Consider the following 25564-nt stretch of genomic DNA (forward strand, 5'->3'; position numbering starts at 1 on the left):
AACCTCTTTGACGAAGAATCAAGAGTTCAATCTCCATACCTTTAAATTTAAGGATTTCAGATCCTGATGGAAAAAAGGACCTTGTGACAGAAGGTCTGGTCTTAACGGAAGAGTCCACGGTTGGCAAGAGGCCATCCGGACAAGATCCGCATACCAAAACCTGTGAGGCCATGCCGGAGCTACCAGCAGAACAAACGAGCATTCCTTCAGAATCTTGGAGATTACTCTTGGAAGAAGAACTAGAGGCGGAAAGATATAGGCAGGATGATACTTCCAAGGAAGTGATAATGCATCCACTGCCTCCGCCTGAGGATCCCGGGATCTGGACAGATACCTGGGAAGTTTCTTGTTTAGATGGGACGCCATCAAATCTATTTCTGGAAGTTCCCACATTTGAACGATCTGAAGAAATACCTCTGGGTGAAGAGACCATTCGCCCGGATGCAACGTTTGGCGACTGAGATAATCCGCTTCCCAATTGTCTATACCTGGGATATGAACAGCAGAGATTAGACAGGAGCTGGATTCCGCCCAAACCAAAATTCGAGATACTTCTTTCATAGCCAGAGGACTGTGAGTTCCTCCTTGATGATTGATGTATGCCACAGTTGTGACATTGTCTGTCTGAAAACAAATGAACGATTCTCTCTTCAGAAGAGGCCAAAACTGAAGAGCTCTGAAAATTGCACGGAGTTCCAAAATATTGATCGGTAATCTCACCTCCTGAGATTCCCAAACTCCTTGTGCCGTCAGAGATCCCCACACAGCTCCCCAACCTGTTGAAATTACAGTCCAGGTCGGAAGCACAAAAGAAGCCCCCTGAATTAAACGATGGTGATCTGTCCACCACGTTAGAGAGTGTCGAACAATCGGTTTTAAAGATACTAATTGAGATATCTTTGTGTAATCCTTGCACCATTGATTCAGCATACAAAGCTGAAGAGGTCGCATGTGAAAACGAGCAAAGGGGATCGCGTCCGATGCAGCAGTCATAAGACCTAGAATTTCCATGCATAAGGCTACCGAAGGGAATGATTGTGACTGAAGGTTTCGACAAGCTGCCATCAGTTTTAGACACCTCTTGTCTGTTAAAGACAGAGTCATGGACACTGAATCTATTTGGAAACCCAGAAAAGTTACCCTTGTCTGAGGAATCAATGAACTTTTTGGTAAATTGATCCTCCAACCATGATCTTGAAGAAACAACACAAGTCGATTCGTATGAAATTCTGCTAAATGTAAAGACTGAGCAAGTACCAATATATCGTCCAAATAAGGAAATACCACAATACCCTGTTCTCTGATTACAGACAGAAGGGCACCGAGAACCTTTGTAAAAATTCTTGGAGCTGTAGCAAGGCCAAACGGCAGAGCCACAAACTGGTAATGCTTGTCCAGAAAAGAGAATCTCAGGAACCGATAATGATCCGGATGAATCGGAATATGCAGATATGCATCCTGTAAATCTATTGTGGACATATAATTCCCTTGCTGAACAAAAGGCAAGATAGTCCTTACAGTTACCATCTTAAACGTTGGTATCCTTACATAACGATTCAATATTTTTAGATCCAGAACTGGTCTGAAGGAATTCTCCTTCTTTGGTACAATGAAGAGATTTGAATAAAACCCCATCCCCTGTTCCTGAACTGGAACTGGCATAATTACTCCAGTCAACTCTAGATCTGAAACACAATTCAGAAATGCTTGAGCTTTTACTGGATTTACTGGGACACGGGAAAGAAAAAATCTCTTTGCAGGAGGTCTCATCTTGAAACCAATTCTGTACCCTTCTGAAACAATGTTCTGAATCCAAAGATTGTGAACAGAATTGATCCAAATTTCTTTGAAAAAACGTAACCTGCCCCCTACCAGCTGAGCTGGAATGAGGGCCGCACCTTCATGTGGACTTAGAAGCAGGCTTTGCCTTTCTGGCTGGCTTGGATTTATTCCAGATTGGAGATGGTTTCCAAACTGAAACTGCTCCTGAGGATGAAGGATCAGGTTTTTGTTCTTTGTTGAAACGAAAGGAACGAAAACGATTATTAGCTCTGTTTTTACCCTTAGATTTTTTATCCTGTGGTAAAAAAGTTCCTTTCCCACCAGTAACAGTTGAAATAATAGAATCCAACTGAGAACCAAATAATTTGTTACCCTGGAAAGAAATGGAAAGTAGAGTTGATTTAGAAGCCATATCAGCATTCCAAGTCTTAAGCCATAAAGCTCTTCTAGCTAAAATAGCTAGAGACATAAACCTGACATCAACCCTGATAATATCAAAGATGGCATCACAGATAAAATTATTAGCATGCTGAAGAAGAAGAATAATATCATGAGAATCATGATGTGTTACTTGTTGCGCTAAGGTTTCCAACCAAAAAGTTGAAGCTGCAGCAACATCAGCCAAAGATATAGCAGGTCTAAGAAGATTACCTGAACACAGATAAGCTTTTCTTAGAAAGGATTCAATTTTCCTATCTAAAGGATCCTTAAACGAAGTACCATCTGACGTAGGAATAGTTGTACGTTTAGCAAGGGTAGAAATAGCCCCATCAACTTTAGGGATTTTGTCCCAAAATTCTAATCTGTCAGACGGCACAGGATATAATTGCTTAAAACGTTTAGAAGGAGTAAATGAATTACCCAATTTATCCCATTCTTTGGAAATTACTGCAGAAATAGCATTAGGAACAGGAAAAACTTCTGGAATAACCACAGGAGATTTAAATACCTTATCCAAACGTTTAGAATTAGTATCAAGAGGACCAGAATCCTCTATTTCTAAAGCAATTAGAACTTCTTTAAGTAAAGAACGAATAAATTCCATTTTAAATGAATATGAAGATTTATCTGCATCAACCTCTGAGACAGAATCCTCTGAACCAGAAGAGTCATCAGAATCAGAATGATGATGTTCATTTAAAAATTCATCTGTAGGGAGAGAAGTTTTAAAAGATTTTTTACGTTTATTAGAAGGAGAAATAACAGACATAGCCTTCTTTATGGATTCAGAAACAAAATCTCTTATGTCATCAGGAACATTCTGCACCTTAGATGTTGAAGGAACTGCAACAGGCAATGGTACTTTACTAAAGGAAATATTATCTGCATTAACAAGTTTGTCATGACAATCAATACAAACAACAGCTGGAGGAATAGCTACCAAAAGTTTACAGCAGGTACACTTAGCTTTGGTAGATCCAGCACTAGACAGCGATTTTCCTGCAGTATCTTCTGACTCAGATGCAACGTGAGACATCTTGCAATATGTAAGAGAAAAAACAACAACATATAAAGCAAAATTGATCAAATTCCTTAAATGACAGTTTCAGGAATGGGAAAAAATGCCAAAGAACAAGCTTCTAGCAACCAGAAGCAATGAAAAATGAGACTTAAATAATGTGGAGACAAAAGCGACGCCCATATTTTTTAGCGCCAAATAAGACGCCCACATTATTTGGCGCCTAAATGCTTTTTGGCGCCAAAAATGACGCCACATCCGGAACGCCGACATTTTTGGCGCAAAATAACGTCAAAAAATGACGCAACTTCCGGCGACACGTATGACGCCGGAAACGGAAAAGAATTTTTGCGCCAAAAAAGTCTGCGCCAAGAATGACGCAATAAAATGAAGCATTTTCAGCCCCCGCGAGCCTAACAGCCCACAGGGAAAAAAGTCAATTTTTTGAAGGTAAGAAAAAATGATTAAATCAAATGCATTATCCCAAATATGAAACTGACTGTCTGAAAAATAAGGAAAGTTGAACATTCTGAGTCAAGGCAAATAAATGTTTGAATACATATATTTAGAACTTTATAAACAAAGTGCCCAACCATAGCTTAGAGTGTCACAGAAAATAAGATTTACTTACCCCAGGACACTCATCTACATGTTTGTAGAAAGCCAAACCAGTACTGAAACGAGAATCAGCAGAGGTAATGGTATATATAAGAGTATATCGTCGATCTGAAAAGGGAGGTAAGAGATGAATCTCTACGACCGATAACAGAGAACCTATGAAATAGACCCCTTAGAAGGAGATCACTGCATTCAAATAGGCAATACTCTCCTCACATCCCTCTGACATTCACTGCACGCTGAGAGGAAAACCGGGCTCCAACTTGCTGCGGAGCGCATATCAACGTAGAATCTAGCACAAACTTACTTCACCACCTCCATCGGAGGCAAAGTTTGTAAAACTGAATTGTGGGTGTGGTGAGGGGTGTATTTATAGGCATTTTCAGGTTTGGGAAACTTTGCCCCTCCTGGTAGGAATGTATATCCCATACGTCACTAGCTCATGGACTTTTGCTAATTACATGAAAGAAAAATAAATTTGTCTGTAAAAAATCTACTGCTTATTTCAAATTCAGAGTAGGTGTTAATGCATTGTCTTTTCATTGTGCACTTGTTAATTATGTAATTCTACTACACTGAGTGGTCCTTTAACACCTTTCATGGTATCACAGTATTCTTCACCTGCCTTAATCAACCTAAAACTGCACTAATTGTCCATTAATTCTGGTTGGGTCCATCTTGGATTACAGTCTAATAAGTTCCTATCCTAAAGCTCTCTCTATATAACAGACCACTAGTGAAGAAAAGGGTGAGTAAAGGGAAAAGTAGAAAGAGGACTAGGCGTGGGCTCCAAAGTTCTAAAGAAAACTTTACAGTTATAAGGAAATCCAAACTCTATCCAAGGGAATCATATGGACTGGTTTAGTTTGCTTTATGTATTTAAAAGGGCCTATTATACTGTCATTTTGAAATAAAAAAACATCAAATTATTCATCAAGAAAATGTATAGTTTAGTGTTGCCAGCGTCCCAGGATAACGTCCTATGGAAGACAATTTCAACTCCAAAATGTTTATGGTTTTAAAACATAGATAACCCTTTTATAACCCCTTCCCCAGTCTTGCACAGCCAACATGTTTATATTAATACACTTTTTACCTCTGCGATTGCCTTGTATCTAAGCCTCTTCTGACAGCCCCCTGATCACATGACTTTTTATTTATTATCTATTGACTTGCATTTTAGCCACTTAGTGCTGTATTGTGCACAACTCCGGTTGTGAGCATAATGTTATCTATATGGCCCACAGGAAATAGCATTCTCCAGTTGTGAAAAGCAAATAAAAAGTCATGTGATAAGAGGCTGTCTGTAGTGGCTTAGAAACAGGCAGAAATTTAGAGGTTTAAATGTTATAAAGTATATTAATATAACAATGTTTGTGCAAAGTTGGGGAATGGGTAGTAAATGTGTTATCTATCTTTTTAAATAATAACAATTTTGATGTTGACTATCCCTTTAAATCCTGCTAACCCATTGACTACTACATACAAAATAGCAATGTATTGCACCAAGAGTTAAGTAACTCATTTTTCGTATAGAAGTCTTAAACAATGTCAGTTCATCATAGTAATACAATTGTATTAATTCACTTAACCATGAAAAAGCAGGGGAAATATTTTACTTAACCCCTTAGTAACCATACCATTTTTCAATTTTCTTACCGTTTGGGACTAGGGTTATTTTTACATTTCTGCGGTGTTTGTGTTTAGCTGTAATATTCCTCTTACTGTACCCACACATATTATATACCGTTTTTCTCGCCATTAAATGGACTTTCTAAAGATAACATTATTTTCATCATATCTTATAATTTACTATAAAGAAAATGATAAAATATGATGAAAAAAATTGGGGGAAAAAAAAACACTTTTGTTTTTTAACTTTGAACCCCAAAATCTGTTTTACCAAACCACCAAAAAAGACCCATGCTAAATAGTTTCTAAATTTCGTCCTGAGTTTAGAAACCTGTTCTTTGCAAGTTATAGGGCAATAAGTACAAGTAGCATTTTTTTTTTCAAAATTAGCGATAGTTACATTGTAACACTGATATCTGTCAGGAATCCTTGAATAACCCTTCACATGTGTATATTTCTTTTTAGTGGACAACCAAAAGTATTGATCTAGTCCCATTTTAGTATATTTTATGCCACCATTTCACCGCCAAATTTGATTGAAGTAAAATAACAGCTACATTTCACCACTTCTCTCTTACTACCTCCATGTTCGTTGAGAGTTGCAAGAGAATGACTGGATGTTGCAGTTAGGGGAGGAGCTATATAGACAGCTCTGCTGTGGATGTCCTCTTGCAACTTCCTGTTGGGAATGAGAATATCCCACAAGTAATGGATGATCCGTGGACTGGATACACCTTACAAGAGAAAAGAGGGTATTGCAGGATGCCTCAATATCGAGTCATCACTGCAATACACTGAAAGGGTCTGGAAGCGATCAGGATCGCTTCCAGCGCTTGAAACCCCAGAGGACGTGTCAGGCACGTCCTTGGTCATTAACTGACACCCAATGTAGGACGTGCCTGACACGTCCTTGGTCGTTAAGGGGTTAAAGTTATAGAAAGGTCAAAATTAAAAATGTGAATGGATTAGAATTTTGAAAAGAAGCATTTGTGCAATATTTCCATTAGCAAAAATGCTTCTAGTACGTTATTGCTGTTTTTCAGAGAAGTATGCACACAGTATTGAAGCTCAGAAAGCTGGCCATGGTATGTATTGCGTGTGGTAAAGACTTAATGTGTGTCCTACAAGCCACTGCTTTCTCTCCGAGGTGGTGTTTGAATACTGGTGCACGAGCCCTCACAGCCTATGTGCATACCCCACAGAAAAATAGAATTAACTTTTCCTAGATGAATTTTTGCTAATGGAAGTATATTGCAAAAAATGCTTCTATTTAAAATTCAAATGCACCCATGTACATTTCAATTTTAACCGTTCTATCCCTTTAATCATCAATTTAAACTAAAAACTCTACAGGCCCTCTCTCGCATTCTGCAATGACTTTCTTATGCAAAATGTAGGCTCAGTAGCATTAACACAAATTAAGTTGTCTTACCCTTTCACATAAATATCGCTCATTTCTTCACCAGTTATGCTCTTCTCATCAAGAAGCACATCTTTGGTATTCCAGACAATGACACGAAGGACATATCTGAAATTAGAATAAAAATATAAAACAGAGACAGAAAAATATTTATCTCAAAGAAAAACAGTTATGAAAAAAGTACTTCAAATGCAACCAACTGCTTTCCAACAGAGGCACGAGCAAAACCAAATGTTGGCTTTATAAATTAATTCAATTCCAGACAAATCTAAGCTCTCTTAGCGCAGCCGGGTTACATAAAAAAAAGGTACATTTTAGTCTATTATATGAATCAGTCCTTGGTTAAAGGGACAGTAAAAGTCAAAATTAAATTCATGATTCAGATAGAGCATGCAATTTGAAACAACTTTTCAATTTACTTATGTTATCAAATTTGCTTTGTTCTTTTGGCATCTTTCATTGAAAAGCAAAACTAGGCTCATAAGAGCTCAGGAGAGTGCACGTGTCTTTATGGCAGCAGTGTTTTGCAACATTGTATAACAAAGCTACAAATAATGTTGCAAAACACTGCTGCCATAGAGTACTAAAGACAAGTGCACACTCCTGAGCTGTCATGAGCCGACCTAGTTTTAGTCTTCAATAAAAGAGACCAAGAGAACAAAGCAAATTTGATAACAGAAGCAAATTGGAACGTTCTCTAAAATTGCATGCTCTATCCAAATCATGAAAGTTTAATTATGACTTTACTGTCCCTTTAATCTCATTTTAATTTTTATCTTTATTTTATATGTTTCTTAGGCATGAGTTTTTGATTTATATAAAACTTACTTCTTAGCTTTACGAGATGTGATATTGCACGGAGGGCCAGGAGGTCCCATGCTTTTTGGAAAAATATCAACCCACATTTGAAGTCGTCCCTGTAAATAAAAAATAAAAAAGTAGTAATAAGAATTATAAATCAGATAAATCAAGCATTATTTTTTGCTTTAAAAAAAAAAAAAAGAAAAAAGAAAAATGTATAATGTGAAAATTTAATGAGCAACACAACTGCTAAGGAATTTGGTGGCACTATACAAATAAATTATATAATAATAATAATAATAAATAAATAATAGGAACATCAGTTGAGCAATAAAACCACGTGTCAGATGACTATGCCAAGGTTAAACTCTTTCCTTTATTGAAAAACCTGAGATCAAACATTTACTGCCAGCACTGGTGAGAAAGATAGAAAGTACATATTTTACCAACTCATAGTGTCCATAATAGGTATAGAAAATCACAGTAGAAACAAGAGAGACAACTCGCGTGAACTGCAATTTTCTTTTCCCTGGCAAATATACTCAGAAGAAGTAACTGTGCATTTTCTATTATTTGTGTTACAGACAGCCATGGCAGAGTTAAATCATAGTTGTGTGTGCTCCAGGCAGTCAAGAGGGTCAAATTACTACTTTGTATGTGTGTTATTGGCAACCAAGGGGGCAAAAATGACTACTCAGTTGTGAAAAATATACATGGTGAATGAAGGATGGGGCCTAAATCAGAGCATTTGGGGTGGACATTGTTTGACCCCACCTACCACCACCAATGCCAAGTCGCCTGTAGGTAGTCCGGTATTTTTATGAAGCCCAGCTGTGATCCCTATTTGTAGCATAACCCTGCATCTAATATGCATTACTGATGTATGTTGTTGAATCCTTTTCTCAAAGATTACATCATGTAAATGATTTCCCCATAGCATTTTTAATACAGAAGGAGTGAAGACTAATACAAAATAATGGTCTTCTATTTTCTAATAATTAAAAGAAAACATTTTTTATAAAGTGAATCAATAGATAAAAAATATTAAATAACAAAAACAAAACTAAGTTTTAAAACGAAAGTCTACACCTTAGTCATCTTAAAGTCTTACTTTAGATTAAGCTGTAAATATCCTACTGCACCCTTTTTATATCATTCATCAGTAACCGTAAAAACTTTATTTTAAAATGATTTATTGTTTCTTGTCACTTTGAAATGGCTGCCAAGCTCCGCCCACTAATGACATCACGACCTGGGCTGCTTTAAAGGCTTAACTAGTTACAAAAAGACTCACTGATTGGATTCAACAGACTGTCAATGCTATTCAACCCAGATCAATGGGTGGAGCTTGGCAGCCATTTCAAAGTAACCAGAAAAAATATTCATTTTAAAATAATATTTTTACTGTTACTGCTAAATTATATAGAAAGGTTGCAGGAGAATATCTGCAGCTTAATCTAAAGTAAGACTTTAAGATGACTAAGGTGTATACTGTCCCTTTAAGCTCAAAAAGTATTCTTCAGATAAACCAATTTCAAGTTGTCAAAATCATAGCCTGCTTTTGGTGTATTCTACTGCCCCTCCCCAAAAGCCTGTTAGCATGAATTATTTTCATATTGCCTCTGGATCGGCTAGGGGTGTGCTTACATTCATTCCAGAGCTAATAAATGGATAATTGATGAGAAATCATACTTAGAGGACAGTTGAGATGCCAAAGGCAGTTGTGTTTAATATTTATCTATTCATATTATGCCCAGCTCAGGTATTGCAATTGGTAGCAGCTCTTTAGCTATGTGTTTAACCACTATGCCGAGGTTAAGTACACTTTTAGCATTGTGCACTAAAGCAAAAATAGCATGCACTAATTGATCGATTTTTTTTTTTTTTTTGTATTGTGAATATAGTATAGGGGGCTATAAAACCAACTTACTTGAGAAATATTTGGTTGAAAAGTACTGTATAAAGTCCTGGTTTCAACATGCTCTGGAACTAGACCCTGGGTCTTCAGGACATGAAGAGCAAGACGTTCATTGGGGGGTCCAAGGTGCTGATGAAGTTTTTTATTGGCCTCTGAAAATAGATAAAAAAAATGTTAAACCTGAAGAGCTAATGTTATTGTTAAAAAAAAAAAAAAGTAAAAAAAAAAATAACACCTTCAGTATACAATCAAAGGTGTTTCAAATATCTAAATATATATGTTAACCTAGCGTAATCCATCCTAATGTCCAAACATAGGCTACAGCTTTACCTTTTTTTTCACTGCCTTTTTTCATCCCTAAGCTTATAAATTAGACTTTTGCCAATGCAAATTATTATCTTAAAGGGATATTCCAGACAAAATTGTAATCCACATTTATGCATTTCAGTTTTGAATAGAAGCATTTTTGTAACATACATGTATTAGCAAAAATGCTTCTAATAAAAACTGTAGCTGTTTCAAATGTGTATTTAAAGGGACAGTAAAGTTAAAAAAATCCAAAAAAAAGTGTCCAAAAAAAAAAATATCTTGATTCAGATAAGGCATGCAATTTTAAACAACCTTCCAATTTACTTTGAAAGCTTAACCTAGGAAGTTCATATGCTAATTTCTTAGACCTTGAAATCCACCTCTAATCTGAATGCATTTTGACAGTTTTTCACCACTAGATGGCGTTAGTTCATGTGTTTCCTATAGGTAACATTGAGCTGATGCACGTGAAGTTACTTAGGAGTCAAGTCTGTCAAAAGAACTGAAATAAGGGGGCAGTTTGCAGAGGCTTAGGTGCAAGGTAATTACAGAGGTAAAACGTGTATTATTATAACTGTGTTGGTTATGCAAAACTGGGGAATGGGTAATAAAAGGGATTATCTATCTTTTTAAACAACAAAGGGACAGTCAAAACCAGAATTTTTAAGAATGAGTCGTGCACCAGCATTTTAAACACTTGCTCAGAAAGCCTAAGGTCCTTGAACCATCTGGTAATGGACCAATTTAATTTCTGACGTGATACAAGAACCACTTGAGTTCTGAGCAGCTGTAGTATTTAAAATGCTGGTGCACTGTAAATATCTAGCTATCCTTGTCATGCACGTGCAGAGAAAAATTATAAAAAAACAGTGATTATTTTTACTAGAAACATTTTTGCCGTTACATGTATATTGCAAATATGTTTCTATTAAAAGATGTAATTCATCTATGTGCATTTACATTTTGACCGGAATGTCCCTTTAACATCAAAAGTAACACAAACTTCCACACTGTTTCAGACACATACAGTAAGTATTTGGTTTAAGTAAGCAGACAACTAAAGTGCACAGAGGCTTGACACTTGCACTGGATACTCTGGTAACAGAAGCACTCACCATATTCTTCCAGTGTATGCTCATGTCTATTAAAACTGAGCTTTGTCCCATTTTCTGAGTACACAGGAGGTGAGACACCCTTTAACCGTGCAATATTCTGCAATATCTGAGTGGGCTTCAGTTGGTCTCGCCACTCATTTATTCCTGAACTATTAAACAAAATATTTTTATTAATTTTATTTTAAAGGGACAGTAAACATAAAAAAATAATGTTAAATATTTCTGCACTAAGCGGCACCTTTAAAAAAAAGAGTTTTGAGAGATTTACCCTCCCCAAAGGTACACTTACCTTCCATTCCTTGCGGCAATGAACTAAATGTAGTGTACTCCTGGGCACAGGAGCACACTGCATTCAGTTCAATGGCGCGATCAGGCTCACTGTGATTAGACGGAAGTAGGGATGGGCGAATGTTTCTAAAAATTCGAAATATAAAACAAATTTTGATACATTCGTTCAAATCGAATTTCGAATGTTTATATAACATTCTAACGTTTTATTTTCGAATTTTCGTTTTCAAATTTTTCAATAAAATTCGAAAATATTTGTTCGAATAATAGAATGTTTAGCTATGTATTCATTCAATTTCGAAATGTAATATTATATGACATTCAAATTTGTGACATTCAAATTTGAAATAGTATTTCTAGTCTACAACTGTGTTTAATAAATGTAATATTCGAATTCGAATATGACATTTGATTCGAATGTGATATTCGATTCGAATGTAATATTCAAATTTGAATGTGACATTCTAATTTGAATGTGACATTCGAATTTGAATGTGACATTCGAATTTGAATGTGACATTCGAAAACTGTAAATAACATTCGAAAATCGAATTTTTAAGAATATTCGTTCTTATCAACATTCTATTATGTAAATTGAATTTCTACAATAACATTCGTTCTAACATTCGAATTCGGATATAAACACATTCGCCCATCCCTAGACGGAAGGTTAGTGTACCTTTGGGAACGGATGGTTAGTGTACTTTTGGGAGGGTAAATCTCTCAAATATCTAGTTTTTGAAGGTGTTGCTAGAATGTTACATAATTCTGCACATTTCAAATACAAAATGAATCATAAAGAAGTTCCCATATTTTTTATGCTCTATAGCTGGCATAACAAGTAATTGCAAACACATAAAAGTTATTTATACTGTACATATAGAAATGGGAGCGCTCCTATTAAGGTGCCGGATGCATGATGATCCGTGAAGAGGACTGCACCATGGGGAGGGTAATACCTTCAAGCAGTGGTCAATACCAAGGGAACTCAGGTATTTTGTGGGGTTAGTCTCTGCACTCTTACCGTCTTTGTGCAATATAAGGAGTACAGCTTTGGGCTGTTTTTTGCACATTGATTTAATTGGAGAACACCTAGTGGAGTGACTTTTAAAAAGACAAAATCTGTCACATCAAGTTGATTTTATTTCAAGTTCCAATACCATATATGAACTTTTATTACGGATTGGGACTTATACATACACATTTTGGTTTTCATATTGTTTGATCAGCTGTGCACACTATAGGTTATTTGTGGAATAAATTATAAAATGTATATTGGTTTTGTATTTTACATATATATTTATTTATCTTCACTGGTTTCTCTATATATAGTGAGTAATTAGGAACACTCTCATTTCTATATGTATAAATATCAGGAGATGCATTGCATTACTGGGAGCTAGCTGAAACCATCTTATGAGTCAATGACAAGAGATCTATGTGCAGCCACCAATCAACAGCTTGCTTCCAGCATTGCACTGCTGACCATGTTAATGGTGCTCACCTGGTTCTCATGTATTTCAATATATGTTATATTGTCTAATATTCTATGAACAGCAAACATTGTTAAACAATATATTAGTCAGTGATATATCTATAGGTCAGTGGCTAACCTTGGCCCCCCCTGATGTATTGGAACTACATTTCCCATGATGCTCAACTAGACTGAAGAATATGCCTAAGCATCATGGGAAATGTAGTTTCAAAACACCTGGGGTCCCAAGGTTAGCCATCACTGCTACAGGCTTTCAGTAATAGTTAGGGATGAGCAGTATTAGTATTTTGACATTTAAATGTAAGAACAATGATTTTTGTGAAATTTGCTTCTATTAAAGGGTCAGTCTACACTTTAGTCATATTAAAATCTTATCTTAGATTAAGCTGCAAATAGCCTTCTGAACTCTTTTTATATCATGCAGCAAGAACAGTAAACAAGTTATTTTAAAATGAATAGTGTTTCTAGCCACTTTGAAATGGCTGCCAAGCCCAGCCCACTGATGACATCACGATCTGGGCTGCATCTAGGCATACTGCTGAATAGCATTGTGAGTCTATTGAATTCAACTAGTGAGCCTTTTGTGATTGGATGCCATATGCAGCCCAGATCATGATGTCATCAGTGGGCTGAGCTTGGCAGCCATTTCAAACTGGCCAGAAACAATATTCATTTTAAAATAACTTGTTTACTGTTCATGCTGCATGATATAGAAAGGGTGCAGGAGGCTATTTGCAGTTTAATCTAAGGTAAGACTTTAAGATGACTAAAGTTTAGACTGTCCCTTTAAATAAACATTGACATTTATGTACCGCATTTTAACATTTGAATACTAACATTTTGAGACTAACCATTTGTATTTAATTTAGACAAGAACAGACAAAAACATTGTTCTGAATGCTTGTTTGGACAAAAAATTTGTTTTGTTTGATAATCGCTATGAAGGTTGTTCTGAAATGGTTACATAAAATGTGTTTACTCGCTATTTCCTATGGGGAACATAAGAACATAGAAAAGAAAAGCATAAGTTGGCTGTGTCTAGATGCACTGGATATATACGTAAAGCCCATAGAAAAATACATGAAATGTATTCACTCACATGCAGTATGATTGAGGCAGTCCACAATAGCTACGAAAACGTGACAGGAATCGATTTTCCAAGTCTATAGTGGTTTCTCCTACTTTTTCATCACGTGTCAGTGCATCATAGTCATAAACTGAAATTTTCAGGTCTTTTTCTTGAGGTAGAAAGCAGCTTAGCTCATACATTCTGCAGGAAAAAAATGATCAGCAATTAAATTCTTCCATTATACAATTGCAAGAAAAAGTTTGTGAACCCTTTGGAATTAACTGGATTGCTGCATTGATTGAAAATGTGATCTGATATTTAAAGGGACATAATACCCATATGCTTAATCACTTGAAAGGGATGAGGCATAACTGTAAAAAGCTGATAAGAAAGTATCACCTGAACATCTCTATGTAAAAAAAATAAGATATTTTACCTTATAGTTTCCTCAGCTCTGTAAAAAGCTATTTTTCCGTTGCAGCCCAGCTGCAGGTAAAAAAGGAAGAAATGAACAGCAGCCAATCAGTATCAGCAGTGCTGAGGTCATGAACCGTTTTACTGTGATCTCATGAGATTTCATAGTAAACGTCCTTAAACTGAATGCATGAGGCACGCTCCTTGCAAGTCCCAGGACAGGCATTCTGATTTGCTGCTTAAAGTCCTTTAAAATGGGGTGTGAATACTTAGGACATTTTGAGGTAAAATATATTTCTTTTTTACATAGAGATGTTCAGGTGATATTTTCTAGTCCGCTTTTTACAGCTATGCTGCATCACTTTCAAGTGTTTCAACATTTGGGTATCATGTCCCTTCAAGTCACAATTATAGACAAACACAATCGGACTAAACTAATAGCATAGAAACAGTTGTAGATTTCAGTTTTTATTGAAAACAAATCTGTTATATCACCAGCAAAATATGACAGAGAACAGAAAAGAGCAGATATTTTTTTATTATTAGACATTTTCATGACCCCATCTATATCACATAAAAAATTAGATTTGTCTTCAGTTTTAATATTCAGGAAAAACCAAGACACATACCTGCCAAAAACTGGATTAAGGGTGTTTGGTATGTAATTATCCCGATCTTCAATTACCTTTTTGCTCAACGTGATTTTAATATAAGGGTCACACTAAAAGAAAGAGCAGATATTAGTAAACTGCCTTGTTATAGTAATTAAAGTTCATGAAAATAAACCATATGTACTGCAGAAATTATTTTCTTTAAAGTGTCCGTAGAGCAGACTTCTCCAACCTATGACTCATGGGACAGAGTCCTGTCAGCAGGTCTAAGGTAGTATTACGCCCAAATATTTATTAAAACCTGCGCTATTTATGACTCAATTTACTGACAATTCTATCTGCTGACTCTCTGCATTAAAAAAAAAATGTATGAGGCAATAAGTGTATAATTATATGTCACCCCCCCCCCCCATCCCCTTGCCCACTGTGGATGCTGGAAGCCATCTTATATTAATAAGCAAATGCCTTGTCCCTCTCTTTCACTCATAGGTGGCCAGTACAAGTGCTCATCTAACCTTTTCCACTATCCTTGTGTAGGTGAATGAGTAAGCACCAAACAAAGTGTGGGGTTCAGGGGCTATGCATCTTCCTTGTATGTTATTGGCAGCCAAAGGTTTAAGCGCTGTAATGCGTGTTATTGAAGGCCCCCTCTGTTAATCACTGTTGTGTTTATTACTGTCAGCCAAGGAATTAAAAGGGATAGAAATTTACATTTCAACTTGATATAGAAGCATTTTTACAATATACTTTGATTAGCAAAAATGCTTCTAGTAAAAGTTTTTACTGTTTTTGTGGCATACGCACATATCATATGAGGGCATGTGAACCTGTATTCAAGCTCAGAGCTGAAGATGGTGTGTATTGTAAAGACATCATTTGTGTCATACAAGCCACCACTGACTCTCTGAGAAGGTGTGATGTTTGAATACTGGTGAACGGTAATAACTTTTACTAGAAAGTAAAGGCCCGGATGACAGCATGGAAGGAGGGCACCTGTGACCCCACTTCCCCCCCAGGAGTGGATTATTCCATGTGGGTGGGGTTGGGGAACTTTGATAAGTCCCAGCACTGGAAGTGAGGTCACAGGTGTCCTTCTGAACAGCACGGTAGGAGGTGTGTACACTGACTTACCTGAAGATGGAGGCCTTGTTGCAGGAGTTCCAGGAGTTGCTGTCGGCGGCGAGGAGGAATGGCGAAGGATGGATCCGGCAGCAGTTGTCCACGGCTGGGGAGGCAGCCACGACAGGCCCGGTGTTGGAGTCAGCAGTCGGGAGCGGAAGACGGCCGGCCAGGAGGTCGAGGCCACCGGAACGCTTGAGCCCGGAGGTCGGCAGGAGAAGATCCGGTCGGGAGAGGAGTCAGCCGGCGGGTCCGCAGGAGCAGGCGAGTCTGGAGAGCCATGGAGGTCTACGGTCCGGAGCGGGAACGGAGGCCCGGTCGCGGGCGGCGCTGCGGTCTGACGTCACCACGGCACGTCAACGGTCGGAGCCCCAAACAGCGAGAGGACGCGGCAGATCAGGACGGACCGGGAGAAGAGGTCGGGAGTCAGGTAAGCGGCTGAGCTATCGAAGTAGGGGTCATAATGGCTGAGCTATCGCAGAAAAACAAAGATAAAAAAAAAAAAGGGCGCACAAAGGTATTGAAGGACACGGGTGATTATGGTGGGGGAGGGAGCTGCATTTACAGGTGGCGCCCAATGGGGGGGGGGGGAGGTTTACCTCACAGAATGCGCCAGACTGGCCTGGGAAAAAGGGAACCTAAGGTTTATCAGTGTGCGCAAAAAAAAAAAAAAAAAAAAAAAGAGGGGGGGGGGGGAGAGTTTTCTGGGGATCGGGGAATGGATTCAGGGGGCATAACTGGCCGTTATTAAGGCTAGAGAAGGGGGGTAATTTAAAAAAAAAAAAAAAAGAGCGCATAGCATGAGGGAGCATGTGGGTTTTTCTGCCAGCCTGGTGGCATAAAGGTTGGCGGAACCACTTCGCAAGCAGTAGGTTTGGGCTTATAGCCCAGCTTCTCTCGTTTAATTTAACAAAGAAATAAATAAATATACAGACAAAATTTCTCCCCTGTAAATTTAGGCGGCCCCCCTTTGGGCCAGGTACCGGTCTACTAGGGGTGGGTGTACCTATTAGGCCCTTCTCTGTTGCGCATGGCGAGGTGCTATATTGGGCCCCAAAAAAAAAAAAAAAAAGGAGGGAAAAGTGAGAAAAAATGTAGCCTGGGGTCCAGCTTACATGGCAGGTCCGCTGGTATTTCGTTTGTTGATAGCTGTTCCCCTCCTTTTGGGGAGCATGTAGTTTGGCGGGCCATTTAGAGTGGGGGTTACCAAATGCAGGATGGCGGTACCTCCCCTTTGGGGGTACGCCGAGCAAGGGGGGGTTTGTAAAGTTTTTTAAGGAGTGGGTGACGGGTAGGGTCCTCCGGGGCGGGTAAGGGAGGGGGGGGTTCTATAGTGGGGAGCGATAAGCAAAAAAAAAAAAAAAAAGGTGTGGTCATATGGAGGCAAAATATAGGAAAGGGGGGGGGTGTTTTATTGCTGGTGTGGACAGTTTTGATTTTTTATTGTGCATTGCAGGTGGGACCGGGGGAGAAATGAGGGAGGAGGCTCTGGATGCCTCTGAAGGAGTCATCCCGGCACAGCAGGACAGGCTTACGGAGCCACCACTCGAGCTCAACGCCAGTGGTGACTTTGCGGAGGAGGAGGATGATCCCTTAGAGGGCACCTCGGCGGGACCGAGAACGGCGAGTCAGGTAGGAGATCTGTCCGCCTTGGCGCAGATACTACAGTTATTGTCTCCTCAACGGAGTGGGGGAGGACAGGGAGCAGTTTCTCAGGAGGGAGAGTTAGGGGGTAGAGGGGTTTCTGCGGGGAGAGAGGTTATGTCTATATCTACATTACAGGCACCGGTAGCAGGAGGTAGGACAGATCGAGGGGCTATGCAGCCAGCCAGGACGGCGTCTGCAAGAGGAGGCAGGAGGTCTAGGTCGCCGCGAAGGAGGACAAGAGGAGGCGGGTCATCGGCTTCGCCTACTTGGGCAAGATTGGATAGAAGCCGGGACCGCAGCAGATACGGCAGGGGGAGATCCCCTGCCAGGAGAGAAACGGTTCGGAGGAGACTGGACGTGAGCAGAGGAAGGGAGGAAGATAACAGTGGCCGAGGCCGCAGGGACGAGGCGAGGCCAGTTCGAGAGGAGCGCACAGAAGCTAGATCGATACGGGAGGAACATGCAGAAGCAAGGCCAATACGAGCGGAACGCGCAGGAACGGTGCAGCAGCCAGCAGGTGAGATGGCTGGTGGGGCACCAAGTGTGAATGGGGCTGTGTCTGGTGAGAGGGAAACGTTGGTGTCAGGTTTAAAAGCTTTACTTGCGTCTTTGGAAAACCCGGGTGGGAGTACCTCGGTTGCGGCGGCGTGGGCCACGCCAGGAGTTAACTCAGCTGTTGCGGGGTCGCAGGTACCGGCGGCAAGCACGGGAAGTACAGCGAGCAGTGTAGGAGAGGTGGTTCGGGTGCCCGAAGGGGCTATGCGGAGACCATGTCTCTGTTCAATTGGCCCTTTAGGGATTCACTTAACCAGTGAATTGAGGGAAAAGATTGGAAAACGGGAATATATAGAGATTTTCTCCCTGTTGCCTTTGGAGCACGTTCTGGAGGTAAAGGAGGACGAGAAGGAAACAGGAAAAAAGGAGGAGGAGGAGCGCAAAAAACGTTGGCGCAAATTACCAAAGACTTTTAGTAATTGGTCGCGTGCATTTGGCATCTTGGCTAGTGTCACATGCGAGAAGTCCCCGGATCAAGGGTCTTCGTTGTTCTGTTATTACGACGAGATTTCCAGCGCGTATAGGACATACGGGGGAATGGCGTGGTGGCGGTACGACGAGGGCTTTAGGCAAAGGTTGGCGGTTCGGCCAGAGATGCGGTGGGACGACAGAGATATGAGCATCTGGCTAGAGATTATGACTCCCTTAAGGGGTAGTCATTCCTTTCGGGGTTACGGGCAAACGTCTGGCAGCGGAAGTTCCGGAGGGACTGGATCAGCCCTTAGAAAAGGGGTATGCTTCCAGTTCAACGATGGGCAGTGTAAGTTCGGGGCCTCATGCAAATACAAGCACGAGTGTTCTGGGTGTGGGGGTGTACACCCTTTCGCGAAATGCTTCAAGAAGGGGAAACAAGCGACCCGGTCAGGAGACATGGGTTCAACGGGCACGGACGCCAGTGAGGGTCGAAAAGATGGCCCCATGGTTAGAGGCTTACGCCAATAAGCGCGGACGCGCTGAGGATGCTGAGCTGCTACTTACGGGTTTTAGCTCAGGTTTTCTGATTCCATATAAAGATGAGCGAATGGAGGGTATTCCAGGGAATTTGAAGTCAGCCAGGGAATACCCGGGGGTTCTAAGGGAAAAAATTGAAAAGGAGGTTCGATTGGGTAGAATGGCGGGTCCATTTGTGGAACCCCCATTCACGAACCTCAGGGTATCACCACTGGGGGTGGTCCCCAAGAAGGCCCCGGGTCAATATCGCGTGATCCACCACCTGTCTTACCCCAAAGGATTGTCGGTCAATGACGGCATCGATCCGGAATTGGTGGCGGTGAAATATGCATCATTCGACAAGGCTGTGGGCTTAGTGAGAGCGGCGGGTCTTGGGGCTTTAATGGCAAAAGCTGATGTTGAATCGGCTTTTCGTCTGCTCCAGGTCCATCCAAGGTGTCACCATCTTTTGGGATGCAAAATGGATGGAGCCTTTTTCGTTGATTTGTGCCTCCCGATGGGATGTTCAATTTCATGTTCCTATTTTGAGCAGTTCAGTTCCTTTGTTGAGTGGGTGGTGAAGCAGACGGCGGGGATTTCTTCTATGGTACATTACCTGGATGATTTCCTGTTTGTTGGGCCGGCTGGCTCGGCGATATGTGACCGTTTGGTCCGGGCTTTTGGGCAGGTGACCGAGGAATTTGGGATCCCGGTGGCCGCTGATAAATCTGAGGGCCCCACAACGTCATTGAGTTTTTTGGGAATCCAAATGTATTCCATTAAGATGGAGTGCAGGTTACCAGAGGACAAGGTAGCTGACCTCAAATCGGTGATTGGCAGGATGCTGGCGAGAAAGAAAGCTACCCTCAGGGATATACAATCGTTGTTGGGAAAGCTGAACTTTGCATGCAGGATAATTCCCATTGGCCGAATATTCTGCAGACGTATGTCATTGCTGACAACTGGAGTTTCTGACCCAAGACACCATGTCAGGCTGTCGGTGGAGGTCAAAGAGGACTTGAAGGTCTGGCGGACCTTCTTGGAAGAATTCAACGGGCAAGTGATCATGCAGGAAATAGGTTGGTCGGACGACCAGCTGTGTTTATTTACAGACGCTGCAGGAGCTCACGGTTTTGGGGCCTATTTGAACGGCCAGTGGTGTGCGGGTAGATGGCCCGAAGTGTGGACCGCGTGGGGTTTGACTAAGAACCTGACTTTCTTGGAATTATTCCCGTTGGTTGTGGCATTGAAGATTTGGCCGGAGCAGCTGGGCAACAAAAGGGTTTGTTTCCATTCTGACAATCAGGGAGTGGTATGGGCAATCAACCGTTTAACGGCAAACTCGCCGGCGGTGATACGGCTCCTAAGGGTGTTTGTATTGGAGTGCCTGAGATGCAACATATCTTTCAGAGCAGTGCATGTTCCGGGTCGATTTAATGTTATTGCTGACGCTTTGTCACGATTTCAGTGGGACAGGTTCCGAGAAGTGGCCCCGGAAGCGAAACGGGATGGAGTAGCATGTCCCGAGGATCTGTGGTACCTGGGTTGCCAGGAATGTTGAGATTAATCAAAAGGGCATTGGCTCCTAACACATGGAGGGCTTACGCCCGAGTGTGGAAATTGTGGGAGCGGGTGCTACAGGAGGAGCAGTATCAGGAATGCAGGAGGAGTACTTTCTTGTTATGGATGAGCTGGGTAGGTTCATGGGAGAGGGAAGGGCTATCGCCCTCTGAAGTGCGAAAGAGGATGGCAGCAATGGCATTCCTTTTTCGATTGCTGGGTAGGGAGGACCTTACAAAAAATTTTGTGACTCGGATGGCAGTCAGAGGGATGTGTAAAAAGAGATTCCGGACGGATGGTCGGAGGCCGGTTACTTTTGCGATTCTGCAGGGGTTGGTGGCGGAGCTAAGTAGGGTTTGTTTATCAAGGTATGAGGAACTGTTGTTCAGGGCCGCTTTCATCATGGCTTTCTTTGGAGCGTTCAGGGTGTCGGAGCTGGTGGGAAAAAACCGGTGGGACGTGAGCGGGATGAGTAGGCAGGATGTTGTGGTGTCAGAAGGGATGGTTGAGTTATGGGTTCGGAGGTCTAAAACGGACCAGGAGGGTAGAGGATCAGTAGTGGTGCTGCGGGCAATTGGCGGGGAATGTTGTCCGGTAAGGGCTGTGAAGGAATATCTTCAGATGGCCGGTTCTGGGGCAGGCCCGATGTTGGTTCATGCGGACGGAACGCCATTGTCGCGTTTTCAGTTTGTGGCAGTAATGCGGAAGGTATTGGGATTGATGGGAATTGTGGGCCTGGATTTTGGTTCTCATTCTTTCAGGATAGGTGCGGCGACGGAGGCGGCCAATTTGGGGTTAGAGGCTTCAGTGATTAAGAGGATTGGGAGATGGAGATCAGAGCGATTCCGGGGGTATGTGAGACCGGGTTTGGTGCCCCGAATCGGGGGGAACTGATAACGTTTTTAATTTTTTGGCAGAGCCGGGGAAGTGTTGGATCGTAGGACATTCCTACGTGTACTGGGCAAGGAAGGCAGCAGCAGTGAAGCCGGATGGGACCCAGTTGGGCTTTGGAAGGGACCGGCTTATCAGATGGTTTGGGATCAGGGGCATGAAATGGTCACAAGTAGTAGGCACGGTGGTGGAGCATGCCAGGCTTTTCTCCCCCCCGAAGGTATTGGTGGTGCACTCAGGCGGAAACGATTTGGGATGTATGCCACAGAAGGTATTAATTGAGGACATAAAGAGAAGTTTTGATAGATTGTGTCAGCTGTTTCCGGGTATGGTCCTAGTATGGTCTGAGATTGAGAGTAGAGTAGTATGGAGATCGGCGTGGGACGCAAACAAGCTGGAGGCTTCCAGACGGAAGGTCAATAGAACCGTATCTGGGTACGTAAAGGGGCTGGGGGGTGTTGGCTTACGCCATGTAGAGTTTGAGGGGGAATCGGGGAAATGTTTTTACTTGAAGGACGGAGTGCACCTCAACGAAGTTGGGCTACATTTATTTAATTTTAATCTTCGTGAGGGGATAGAAAAGGCCTTAGCTTTGGTTGGCGGTACTCGCTAGGGAGCGAGTTGTGGCGGAAGTGCTTGCTAGTTTCTGTTGAGGCTTACGCCTAATGGAACATGGTGGTAGTTATGTGGGGTAAGCAAAGGAATGTGAGGAACGCCCAGCCCTGGAAGGGGTGGGGGCTTAGGAGAAAATAAAAGCAAGCACTGAGGTGGATTGTAAATATTGTTGAAAAGTTAAATAAAGATGTTAATTTATTGGTTTGTTTAATAAATAAGCTGCGGCCTTTTTCTCTCCCAACCAGGTGTTATGTATTTATTGATCAAGGAACGAATAGTGGGAAAATGTGGGGTCAAGTAAAGGCCCGGATGACAGCATGGAAGGAGGGCACCTGTGACCCCACTTCCCCCCCAGGAGTGGATTATTCCATGTGGGTGGGGTTGGGGAACTTTGATAAGTCCCAGCACTGGAAGTGAGGTCACAGGTGTCCTTCTGAACAGCACGGTAGGAGGTGTGTCCCGCCCTCCCTCCCAAAATGGTGAGCTAGGTGATGTCGCAGCGCAAGCGGAAGTGCTTGCTAGTTTCTGTTGAGGCTTACGCCTAATGGAACATGGTGGTAGTTATGTGGGGTAACCAAAGGAATGTGAGGAACGCCCAGCCCTGGAAGGGGTGGGGGCTTAGGAGAAAATAAAAGCAAGCACTGAGGTGGATTGTAAATATTGTTGAAAAGTTAAATAAAGATGTTAATTTATTGGTTTGTTTAATAAATAAGCTGCGGCCTTTTTCTCTCCCAACCAGGTGTTATGTATTTATTGATCAAGGAACGAATAGTGGGAAAATGTGGGGTCATATTTTTTTTCAAATCCAAGTATATTGCAAAAATGTCATTTTAAATGTGACCTTTCTATCACTGTTTGTGTGACTGGTAGTAATGAAGATACTCTTGTGTGATACTAAGGGTTAATACATTTTTAAAAACATTTTATTCACTGCATTAAGGTACAAAGATTCAAAAGTTCCATTGTGGCCCCTCAAGTCAATAAATTAGACATCCTTAGTCTAAGGGATGTGAAGACCCCATTTACAAATAACTGCTTTGATAAATAAGTCAGGCAAACACTAATAGAAAGCATTGCAATCACTTACCAGCCCATTGTTATCCTTGGGTTGTAGATCTATGCCTTTAACTATATAGATGCGCACAATACACTCCTGAGGTCCGCTATCTGGCAATTCACGGAACTGTCGAGGGGGAGCTGGTATACTTGGGTCATCTGAGAGTGGGTAAACTCGGAAAGATCCCTATACAAAATAGATAATACAATGTATTAAATAGTTTTTAGATATAACAAATAAATGCTATGGGTATTAATGCACAGACCACTTGACATTTGAAAATAAAAATGTGTCCTGACACACAAGACAAATACTATATACACTGTTAAAAAAAGTAAATTTATGCTTACCTGATAAATTAATTTCTTCTATGGTACGACGAGTCCACAGATTCATCCTTTACTTGTGGGATATTATCCTCCTGCTAACAGGAAGTGGCAAAGAGCACCACAGCAGAGCTGTCTATATAGCTACTCCCTTAGCTCCACCCCCCAGTCATTCGACCAAAGGTACAGGAAGAAAAAGGAGAAACTAAAAGGTGCAGAGGTGACTGAAGTTTAAAATAAAAAAATATAATCTGTCTTAAAATGACAGGGCGGGCCGTGGACTTGTTGTACCATAGAAGAAATTAATTTATCAGGTAAGCATAAATTTACTTTTCTTCTATAAGGTACGACGAGTCCACGGATTCATCCTTTACTTGTGGGATACAATACCAAAGCTACAGGACACGGATGAACGGGAGGGACAAGACAGATGGTTAAACAGAAGGCACCACTGCTTGAAGAACTTTTCTCCCAAAAATAGCCTCCGAAGAAGCAAAAGTATCAAATTTGGAAAATTTGGAAAAGGTATGAAGTTAAGAACAAGTTGCAGCCTTACAAATCTGTTCAACAGAAGCATCATTTTCAAAAGCCCATGTGGAAGCCACTGCTCTAGTAGAGTGAGCTGTAATTCTTTCAGGAGGCTGCTGTCCAGCAGTCTCGTATGCCAAACGGATGATGCTTTTCAGCCAAAAAGAAAGAGATAGCCGTAGCTTTTTGACCTCTACGTTTTCCAGAATAGACAACAAAAAAGAAGATGTTTGACGGAAATCCTTGGTTGCTTGCAAGTAAAACTTCAAAGCACGAACCACGTCCAAGTTGTGCAACAGACGCTCCTTCTTAGAGGAAGGATTAGGACACAGAGAAGGAACAACAATTTCCTGATTGATATTCCTATTAGTAACAACCTTAGGAAAAAATCCAGGTTTGGTACGCAAAACCACCTTATCAGCATGTGGAAAACAAGATAAGGCGAGTCGCATTGCAACGCAGATAGTTCAGAAACTCTTCAAGCCGAAGAGATAGCAACTAAAAACAGAACTTTCCAAGATAGACGCTTAATATCTATGGAATGCATAGGTTCAAACGGAACCCCTTGAAGAACTTTAAGAACTAAATTCAGACTCCATGGCGGAGCAACAGGTTTAAACACAGGCTTGATTCTAACTAAAGTCTGACAGAACGACTGAACGTCTGGAACATCTGCCAGATACTTGTGCAGTAGAATTGATAAAGCAGATATCTGTCCCTTTAAGGAACTAGCTGATAGCCCCTTCTCCAATCCTTCTTGGAGAAAGGACAAAATCCTAGGAATCCTGATCTTACTCCATGAGTAGCCTTTGGATTCGCACCAATAAAGATATTTACGCCATATCTTAAGATAAATTTTCCTAGTGACAGGCTTTCAAGCCTGAATCAAGGTATCTATGACCGACTCAATCTCCAAGCAGTCACCCGCAGAGAAACTAGATTTGGATGCTGGAACGGACCTTGAATCAGAAGGTCCTGTCTCAGTGGCAGAGTCCATGGTGGAAGAGATGACATGTCCACCAGGTCTGCATACCAAGTCCTGCGTGGCCACACAGGTGCTATCAAAATCACCGAAGCTCTCTCCGGTTTGATTCTGGCAATCAAACGAGGAAGGAGAGGAAATGGTGGAAACACATAAGCCAGGTTGAATGACCAGGGTACTGCTAGAGCATCTATCAGTACTGTCTGAGGATCCCTTGACCTGGACCCGTAACAAGGAAGTTTGGCGTTCTGACGAGACGCCATCAGATCCAATTCTGGTGTGCCCCATTGCTAAATCAATTGTGCAAACACCTCCGGATGGAGTTCCCACTCCCCCCGGATGAAAAGTCTGACGACTTAGAAAATCCGCTTCCCAGTTCTCCAATCCTGGGATATAGATTACTGATAGATGGCAAGAGTGAGT

At 41.2% G+C, this 25564-nt stretch overlaps 1 protein-coding gene across 2 annotated transcripts in view; it reads right to left on the reverse strand.

Moving 5' to 3' along the window:
• The window catches only part of MYOF (myoferlin), a 313269-nt gene that overhangs the window by 28573 nt on the left and 259132 nt on the right, over window positions 1-25564 (reverse strand). For both annotated transcript variants that reach the window (XM_053692421.1, XM_053692420.1), the window contains 7 exons: window positions 23336-23491; window positions 14950-15041; window positions 13937-14107; window positions 11055-11203; window positions 9643-9782; window positions 7740-7828; window positions 6924-7019 (listed from right to left, as the gene is read on the reverse strand). In XM_053692421.1, the coding sequence (XP_053548396.1) occupies window positions 6924-7019; window positions 7740-7828; window positions 9643-9782; window positions 11055-11203; window positions 13937-14107; window positions 14950-15041; window positions 23336-23491 (893 nt within the window). The remainder of the gene's footprint in view (window positions 1-6923; window positions 7020-7739; window positions 7829-9642; window positions 9783-11054; window positions 11204-13936; window positions 14108-14949; window positions 15042-23335; window positions 23492-25564) is intronic.

Source organism: Bombina bombina, chromosome 9, assembly GCF_027579735.1.
Source record: "Bombina bombina isolate aBomBom1 chromosome 9, aBomBom1.pri, whole genome shotgun sequence".
Taxonomy (NCBI): Eukaryota; Metazoa; Chordata; class Amphibia; order Anura; family Bombinatoridae; genus Bombina; species Bombina bombina.